This window comes from Hippoglossus hippoglossus, chromosome 21 (assembly GCF_009819705.1).
Source record: "Hippoglossus hippoglossus isolate fHipHip1 chromosome 21, fHipHip1.pri, whole genome shotgun sequence".
NCBI lineage: Eukaryota > Metazoa > Chordata > Actinopteri > Pleuronectiformes > Pleuronectidae > Hippoglossus > Hippoglossus hippoglossus.
Window position 1 is genome coordinate 20,670,472 of NC_047171.1, and position 9,984 is coordinate 20,680,455.

At 40.9% G+C, this 9,984-nt stretch overlaps 1 protein-coding gene across 1 annotated transcript in view; it reads left to right on the top strand.

The window, feature by feature from the left end:
- LOC117755309 (mitogen-activated protein kinase kinase kinase kinase 4-like) overlaps positions 1–9,984 on the top strand; it is an 88,563-nt gene that overhangs the window by 56,559 nt on the left and 22,020 nt on the right. The window contains 8 exon segments of the mRNA XM_034574991.1: positions 408–486; positions 595–770; positions 1,459–1,531; positions 1,771–1,981; positions 4,428–4,589; positions 4,810–4,896; positions 6,623–6,931; positions 8,044–8,199. Coding sequence (XP_034430882.1) covers positions 408–486; positions 595–770; positions 1,459–1,531; positions 1,771–1,981; positions 4,428–4,589; positions 4,810–4,896; positions 6,623–6,931; positions 8,044–8,199 — 1,253 coding nt within the window.

Genomic DNA, 9,984 nt, shown 5'->3' on the forward strand with positions numbered 1-9,984 from the left:
GTTGTGTTTAGACGTGGACAGACAGAAACTGATGCTTTTGGAAATATGGACACAGACACCCACGTTCTCTTCCTGATTGAGTCTTAAAATGCAAAACACTTTTAAATGACAGTTCCATCTCCCTGCTTTTAAGTTGTCCCAGTGCTTTTTCTCGTACATAATACATAACATAATGTATAGCCAACTACAAAGCATACAGTCAGCTTCCTGTTTACAGGGGCATGTGTATTACCACTCATTTAGTTGGAGATTGTTTTGTCAATTTGTTTTGGAGTTTTTAAATAAAAAAAAATAATAACCCTGTTAAGAAAGCCTCATAAATGCATACAATCTTCTTCATTTGCCTTTGTCTTGTGTTTTGGTTCGTATTGATCCTCACTTGTTTTCTTCCTTTTTGTTTCCTTCAGCTCTGTGTGACATGCATCCAATGGAAGGCCCTCTTCCTCATCCCAGAAACCCCCTCCTCGACTCAAGTCCAAAAAAATGGTGGGTCAAGTTTTTTAATCTTTATCCTCTCAGTCAAACGTATCTTCCCATCTTAGAGAACAGATGTGGCTGAATATGTAACACACACACATCTCAACACTTTATCAGGTCAAAGAAGTTCTTCAGCTTCATTGAGGGCTGCCTGGTGAAGAATTACACTCAACGTCCCCCCACTGAGCAGCTGCTGAAACACCCCTTCATCCGGGACCAGCCCAACGAGAGGCAGGTCCGCATCCAGCTCAAAGACCATATCGACCGAACCAAGAAGAAGAGGGGCGAGAAGGGTGAGTCCAGGAGGAAGAGGATGTTTGTCACAGATGAGAAACTGAATTCATACGTAGCTTAATCCTGTAAATAACAACAACTCTGTTCTAAAACCATCCAGCATCTGTTAGTATGAGACAAAACTAAACTAGTAGATGAAAATATCTGTCAGTGGCAGAGAAAGACATAAAAAAAAGAGTACGAGCCAGACATAATTATCGGTTGGCCAATATGAGCTTTCACAGACATACAGCATTTATGTTTATATTTCATAATGAAATGTACTTAATTCATATTTTAAGTTCTGTATATTTAGTTGTATTTACTTTTTAATTAATGACATGTTAGGAATCATTTTTTTATTTATATAATGTAATATATAATGCATCAGAATTTTTTCTTCCTAATCATGGACTCTGCATCACCCCTTACAAAAAAAGCCAAATTTGTTGGGCTCGAAAACTATACTTTTATTTAGAAATAATCAAAATAAGTATATAAAATAAAACGCTTTCTTCTGTTGAACTTGAAGGAAAATGTATTTTTGCAAACTATGTTTTTCAGCAACTTTGACTTTTATGATGCTTGTTGATATTCAAAGTTTCCAAAAGTTTTACATACATTTTGGGGTTCTGTTGCACAATTTTCACTTGATCATTTTAATGACTTTGACGCCACTTGTAAATGTCCCTGTGTTGTTCTCCACAGATGAGACTGAGTATGAATACAGTGGCAGTGAAGAAGAGGAGGAGGAGGCGTCTGAGCAAGAAGGAGAGCCGAGGTTAGTTTCGTCTCAATCACTGCCGTCCTCGAGAAGTTTCACTGACGACATCCAGAGCAAAGAACATAAAAACAATGAATACTTAAATAAGATAAAAAACTGCAGTGGAAAAAATATATCTTTTTTACTTGGCGTTGCAATGTAGTGCAGTGTCATTATGTTCAACATGCATTTCTTTTTTCACTAAAATGTAAGTGAAGCCACTGTCAATGACTCCTGTCCTCACGTCTTCCACGTAGCTCCATCGTCAACGTGCCGGGTGAGTCGACCTTGCGCCGCGACTTCATCCGGTTGCAACAGGAGAACAAGGAGCGCTCGGAGGCTCTGCGCCGCCAACAGCTCCTCCAGGAGCAGCAGCTCCGCGAGCAGGAGGAATACAAGCGCCAACTACTGGCCGAGAGGCAGAAACGTATAGAGCAGCAGAAGGAGCAGAGGAGACGGCTGGAGGAGGTGAACCCACAGGCTTCATACATGACTTTTCATACCTCAAGCTAAATTAATCATTACACTGACATTTCTTTTATCACAAGGATTTGATAACGATATCTCAGGAATCATCACCTAAGTTATTTTCTAATATATATATCGTCCGATAAAGATAATAGAATAATACCTCCAAAAATCCTTATTGGTTTGGCTCCAACAGATACTCTGGTGTCACATTGTTTGTGACGGCGATGATGGTGTGGAGAACCAGTGGGAGTCAGCCAGATAGTTTACATTATCTCTGTGTAATAGGATTAGTAACTTGTGACTCAGAGGTTCGTGGTTAGATTTTTATTTTGATTATTTCATATAATAGACTCCAAAATCAATTTTAGGGCGGCGGAGAATAGAAATTAATCGGTGTCCCCAGAGGACGAGTATGAAAACCCTGTAATTATCCCTTATCTCTTTGAGCTGTGGTCCTTTTACATTAGTGTCTGTGTGAGCTTGGGCGCATTTGTCCCTCAGAGAAAAATGTACAGTGATAGAAGAGAGAGGGAAGTGGAAGGAGGAGGAGGGAGGGAGCGAGATGGTTATAAATTTAGACAGAAGTGGACTGAAGTAAATTCTCTGAAAGCAAAGGAAGAGAAAGAGACCTAAACAAGGAAGTAAATGGAATTTGAAACTGTGAAATGAGAGAAGAGAGTGGGGACATTTAAGCGTGCTCAAACAGAGAGAGGGAGCACATTTATATTAAATACACCTCAAAGGTGCGAGGCCTCTGTCAGAGCGAGATGAGCAGTTTATATTTTATCTCGTGTTTTCCCACAGCAGTTGCAGCTCGGGGCTGTTTTTTTGATTCATGACGGTGCTTGTACATGAGTCAGACATTAGAAGCCCCAGTTGAACCCAGGCCATGTCAGAGAAATACCATGGCACATGTGCTCTCCTGTTTTGACGGATCGCCTCCTGTGGATTCAGGAGCTGCGAATTAGTGCAAACCTGATGCGTCATGAAACTAAAGCCACTAAAAAAACTGATGTCCTGCAGCTTCCTCTGCACCTTTTCACAACGCGCTGACAGACAGGAATCAGTGTAATTTCTTCATGTGTCTGCTTAGAGAACCAGACGTCAGATAAGCACTCGTCAGGCTTAAACTATTATTCTGACTAAATGATGAAGTCTTAAGGCAGAGTTGGAAATGTGGACATCTTAAACAACTTTCCTGTCACTTCAGCTCATCTAGTGTCTGTATTTATTTATATTTTCCATGTTTACACCGGTAAATACAGTCACATGTGCCCCAGAGTAAAAACCATCCATCCACAGAACTAGACACAGTTTAAGACTTGGAAATCCTTGGCAGCGTGCGGATGAACAGATGGAATGTTTAAAAATTAAAACATAGCACTCGAAATTCATCTGCTTTAACCCTACAGTAGCAGTATTCATTTTTAAGTTTCAGGACTGAGTCAAACATTTATTTTCATTAAGCAGTTTCTGTTAATCCGCCAATTATCTGGATCTGGTTTTGTAAAACCCTTTTTTTATCTGTAAATAGTCCTTATCTCTTATAGCTTTGCTCCTTTTACGTTAGTGTCTGTGTGAGTTTGGGTGCATTTGTTCCACAGAGAAAAATGTAAAGTGATCAAATCAAAAATCTAAGTTTTTTTTAACCTTTTGTTACAAAATGTAAGAAAATTGTTAAAAAACATATATATGTTTAAGTGTACAGCTCAGAATCTAAAGATATTTAATTTATTCCAAAATATGACAACGAAAAACTGATCAAATTGATCAACCGATAAATATAATATTTTTCATCTGATTAAAAGTGTTTGAGTAAAGCATTTTAGCATTAAAAATATCTTGGGGAAAACCTCAAGAGTGGAAAAGAGCCTTGTGAAATACTTGGAACAATTCTGCCATTTTGTGAATATGATGGAAGCGTTTGGTCTGATGGAATAGATTTTATTGCTCTTTTGACACCTCAGCTCATCACGTGTTGGGGCTTGTTCTCGGCTCTGGCAGCCTGACTCATGGATGGGACTAAAGAAGGTGGTAGTGGAATGTTGCTGAATGAAAGTCGTTCATAATAACTGCCTATTTTCTCGGATGAAATGTAAATGGCCTCAACCATGATCCATAGCGTTATGTCGTAATGTCAGATACACAAAAACAGGTCTTGTTGTTTATACCAGCGTTGCCAAGACACGCACAAAAACACTCGTATTAGGTGACTGGTGTAAGATTTAACTTCCAGCAACATCAAATTATGGGTTCAAGCAAAAGCTGCATGTAGGGCACATAATTCAAATCTTTGCATAATTTATCCAAAAAATAATTATAATTGAAAAAATGAAAACTTATATAAATAAATAAAAATAAATGTCTTATTCAAGTGCACACAAATCAAGACGTAGAGCTATCACACTAAACAGGTTTTTTTGTTTCCTGTGTCCACCTGCAGCAACAACGGCGTGAGCGTGAGATGAGGAGGCAGCAGGAGCGCGAGCAGCGCCGGCGCGAGCAGGAGGAGAAGAGACGCGTCGAGGAGATGGAGCGACGTCGAAAAGAGGAGGAGGAGCGCAGGAGGGCTGATGAGGAAAAGAGGAGAGCCGACCGTGAACAGGTAGGAGCCTGATATGCGTACTTAATCAATCATGACTAATAAATAACCAATTAAAGATTATCAGAAAGATGAACTGGGGAGCTATCTAAGCACTTTGGCTTAACTTTTGGGGAACTGTCACATCGTCCATCTTTACTTAGTTTATGTTTTCACATAATCTGAATGTAATTTGCTCTTTTCTGACTTTGAGCTCTTGTGCACGGCTGTGTTTGACTCTCAGGAGTACATCCGTCGCCAGCTGGAAGAGGAGCAGAGGCACCTGGAGATCCTGCAGCAGCAGCTGCTCCATGAACAGGCCATGCTGCTGGTAAGTGTCTGCCTTGTTTAAATCATATTTACATCTTTTTTCCCCATGAAAATTTAGAAATTCGTAAAATTGGCCCCTATCCTACCTCCTACATTCATCTCCCATGTCTTTCTTCAAATAGATTCTTCTCTGTCTTTCCCCTCTGCCTCTATTAATCTGTATTCTTAATATTATTCCATCTGTTATTGAGTCCCAGTGGTTGTTTTTTTGAATGTTTCTATAACTTCCAGGTTGTTAAGTTTCATAATGCAGGTACTTATTATTCCTCCGTTACACAAACTTTCCTGCTTCAGTTTTCCTTCGACTCGAAACCGATCAAGTTTTTGGATCCGCCTCACGGTGTTTGTAGATCCCATGGGAGCCATTAACAGCTGAGGTCAAAACATAATAAGTCTTCTCAGGTTTATTTCTCGGGGTTGTTTACTGGGCCTCTCAGCGATGGTGATGTCATCCAACAGGAAGAGGGGGTTTGTATGACTCGCTGTTTTTTTGTTTTTATTTTTAAAGGATTCTCCTCCTCAGGGATCACAGAGGATATTCACATAATGAAAGGATATGACTACTCGTATTCCTACTTCCACGCTTCACACATTCGCTTTATCATCGGCTGCTCTGTCCAGTTCCTACTCTGTCAACATTCATAAACTTTACTATGAAAGCAACATGTTTCCCTTACATCATGTTTGGCTGCACTTACACTTAGAGACGTATTAACGTGTTCAACATTTGCTTTGTAAAGATTTAAAAGAAATTTGATCCTTTTGATTAAACTGTGTTTTGCTATATATAGATGCAGCCTCTGGTAAAGTATCAAAACTCGTAAAAACCATCATGGTCTTAATATTTCTGTGGTTCGATTGGTTTTGAGCAAAGTTAAGTGCTCCAACAGACGTTGCTGCGGTTGGGAGCAGGATTTAATTTCATGTTTCGCTTTTCAAAGAAAGCACAAGTCTCACTAAAGTTATTAATGTTTTGTTTGGACTTTACCCTCTGCTTATATATAATAAAATAAAAACCCTGCAGCACCATTTTTAGCACTGTAAGGATTGGGCCTCATCTGTTAGAAGAAGGCAGTTCTGATGAACATGCATTATATCATAATATGTCTCTATAAGATAACTTAAATTTAGATGTTCCAATACCAATACTTTCTCAGACACTGCTGAAAAAAACAGGTCGGACATCGCCAGATACTGATGCAATACCACGTCTTTAAACTATAATAGTTTAATCCAGATAAAACTGCAGTTTTCTTTATGCCTCCATGCCGGTGGATGAACTGAATAGAATTTGGTGGTCAAGGTTTTTTGCCCTGTGAAGGTGATCCTTCGCCGTGAAGGAATCCTTTCACATTTGGCACAAACATTCACTCAAGGATTAACTCATAGGATTTTGGTAGCCAAGGTCAAATGTCAAGGTCAAGGTGGCCTAACAAAGCATTTTTATGATTTGGTGCTTGTTTTGTTTCCTGAGTGTGTCAAAGAACATACCGACCATATATGAATCTGGAAAAAAGAATGTATGTCAAAATATGTACACAGAACCTGCACTGGTTGGCGGCGGAATACAACCCCAGTGCTCTCAGGTGGACTTGAGACTCTGCCTATATGTATATGTGTGAATATTTGAATATCTGAGGTTACACCAAAGGGGCCCCAAACAATTTAAGTATTAACCCAAATGTTGTGGGAACGTTTTAGCTCAATGTGACCCTCCCTGTACTCAGGAGTATAAATGGCGGGAGCTTGAGGAGCAGCGTCAAGCACAGAAACTCCAGAGACAGCTGCAGCAGGAGCAGGCCTATCTGCTGTCCCTCCAGCAAAACCAGAACCTTGACAGTAGCAAAGCGGTACAGCAACAGAGCGCCAAACCCCCACAGAACCATGGTCCTGATAGTGTAAAACCTCCGGATACGACAAAACAACCGCAGGGCACTGACTCTGAGAAGACGTGGCCCGGTCAAAACCACAGTCTGGAGAAAACTACAGACGTTGACCTGCAAGGCCCCGCCCCTGACTCTGAGTGTGTCAGAGAGGTGAACCCTCGAAGCTCGACGTCGTCACACTGACTCCTGTAGAATGCTTTCCTCTGCTTGTGTGTACTCACTCCCACTGCCTGGGGTGTTCTGTGTGTACATGGCGATGGCCAAGCTGCTGGTGTGGGATGCACTGATGCTTTGTGACTACAACGTGTTAATGTCTCTATCTAAACTCCTCGTGTAGATTTTCCAGTGACGTTGGACTAAATTTGGGCAGCTTCTTTAAAGCTATACCTCTAGATGAAGAGCATTTCTTGATTGATGGCTTCATGGGAAATTTTCCATCTAGAATGGCACCGGCGCTGCTAAGGCCCAACAGTTGCCCTAAATTCAGTCAAGCTGCACCAAATTACACACACATCAGTCCTCTAAATGTACCTGATATCATTCATCAAGATCTATGAACTATTCCCTGGGAAATCTCAAAATGTAAAAGAAACAAAAAACACTCAACCTGGCAATATAAAAAAGAAAAAGATCCACCCCCTTCGATTTACACCGAAAGGTATTTGGCTGTTTCTCGGCCCGTTTCGTAGAAGTTTCGTAGAAATCTGTTCCCTCAGTAGTTTCTGTATAATCCTTCAGAGAATAAACATAACATTTAACTTGCCTGGAATTAACTTTTATGGCTTTCAATAAATGGCACTTGGTCAAGGCAAGCAAACAAACATTCTTACCAACCAACAGTTGGGGGCGTTAACATACATTAACCTCCCTGGCGGAGGTGCAAACTCTCAAGATACACGAACACAGTGATTGGTTCCCTCAGTGTCCTGGACCTCGGTGTGTGTCCTAACCTTCCTCCTCATGACAGATGCATGACACTCTTTGCTGGTCATGGTGCAGTTGTCGTACTAGCAGGGATGTGGGAATATTGTGGCAACAATAAAATTGCTGCCTTTGATGTACCGCTTTGATGACTTTTTCTAAAGTGCTCATCCTACTCCCGCTGGTAGAAATCATGTCTTAACAAACCGTAGCGTCTGATGGCTTCTTTTCCACTCACCCTGCTCTTTATGTACTGACACACACTGACCTGTGCTCTCCAACAACTGCTAATGCCGCTGTTATACGTGCACGTCCCTCATCTGTGCGTGTGTCCTCCTTAGGCTGATGAGCGATACCGGAAGAACATCCAGGGTTCTCCTCAGGCAGCTCAGACCAAACCACCGCAGCCTCCAGTGCCGCCGCGCTCCGAGTCTTCCCACCCCAACGGGAACCCGGCATCGGAGGCGCCCGTCATGCACCGCCCTGTGGATCCACAGGTAACCACAATGACCTCAAACCTCTCCCCCAGACCCTTTGTGAGCTATTCCTTCTTCTTTACTTCCACAGCTGTTGCACACAGGCGGCATTTTGAGTTGGTGTGAAGTTTAAGTTCGCTGGGGCTGTTTTCTCCCTCGGTGTTGTAGGTTAAAGTGCAGATGGGGACACAGAGGTTTCAGCAACATGAAGCTGATTCAGCATCTTCTCATCTTAAAAACCGCTGTGTTCCCCTCATCCCTCGTTCTGTTTGTTTAATCCTGTCCACAACAGAGAGAATAGTCTGTGGGAGAGACTGACTCACAAGCTTCTCAAACCAAACCGTAAACATCCATGGGGTCATACCTCTTTTGAAGATTTGCTTGTATTTTTTACTTTTGTAGGTGTTTTAGTAGTTGTGATGTTTTCCTCTGATTTCCTCCTTTTAGCTCAACTCCTTTAGGTTGCTTCATATGGAGAATGGATCAAATTGTGTACTGTGGTTGAACGTCTCTTAGGGGTTGTCATTGATTCTGTTTCATTTGACAGGGTTTCTGCGGGGTCTTAACCAGTCCAAAACACATTAAAATGTAACTATCTGAATTTCGTGCCTTTAAATGTCTTGAATATATTATAATGTTACGTTTATACGGATTATTCTCTACTCAGCTACTTCACTTAATCTCCAGTTATGGGGAATTGTAAGTAATTATGGGACTCTGATATTCCTTCATAATTGTCATACTTGGCATAGGTCTTAATTTTTCACTCATTATGGTCTTAAAAAGTCTACAATTAATCAATTGAAACCTGCAGAAACCCTGTTTTAAACAAGAAGTTGTGAAAATGTTTAATCTCATGTGGTTGTTGTCATTTTCAGACACAGGAGATATTTTTTATGAGAACATGAAACCAAATGTTGCCTTTGAAAAAAAGTTTTTCTCCATCTTAAAGAAGTCCTAACTTTTTTCAACAATGGAAATGAAAGGATCACGACCCTGATTACATTGTCTTCTCCCGTGACTAACTCTTTGATTGACATCTTGTCCTCCCACCTGTCAGATGTGTAATTATTGCAGAGTCACTTTATATCTCCAGGTGTGCACATGGTTGTGTGTTTGTGTGAACATGAGTGTGTGCGTGTCTGCTGGTATGTTGTGAGTTTATACTCTCCCTCCTCACTTCCTCTCTGTGCTGGTGATTAGAAACATCCATAATTCATGGGCACTCAGATTCGCAGCAGAGTGACTCAGACAGCATTAGTCATCTTCCCAGCGAAGGATTCAAGCCACTGAGCATGAATAATCACAGTTCAGTGAATCAGTTTTGAATATGTCACACTGATTAAATTATTCAGGAACGATGCTGTAACATTGTAAAATGGGGGGTGGGGGGTAATGATGTCACTAACGGGCGCCGTTTTAAACATTTGTCGTAATGTTAGAAGTGGATTAATGGGTTTTCTCTCATTAGGTGCGAGTCATCCGGTTCAGATGTGACATACACACACACACTTCACTGAGCACTGAATCGAACTTGAATGCGTTCATCTTCTTATCAGAGATAATTATTTAGAAATGAAAACTGCTGCTGAACTACTTTCATTTCCAAATAGAAAATCTGCAGACAAAGGGAGTTGAGACGGAGAAGATTACAGTTTAGATAAAAGAAATCATCCACTGTTAAGTTTACAAGCTTTCTTGCCCTGAACATCATGTGTGCATGTTGTATGTACCGTGCGGTCTTGCCTACATGTATGTTTGCATGCCAGTCTTCGTTAAGCTGAAGTTAATTTATCATTTACTAGT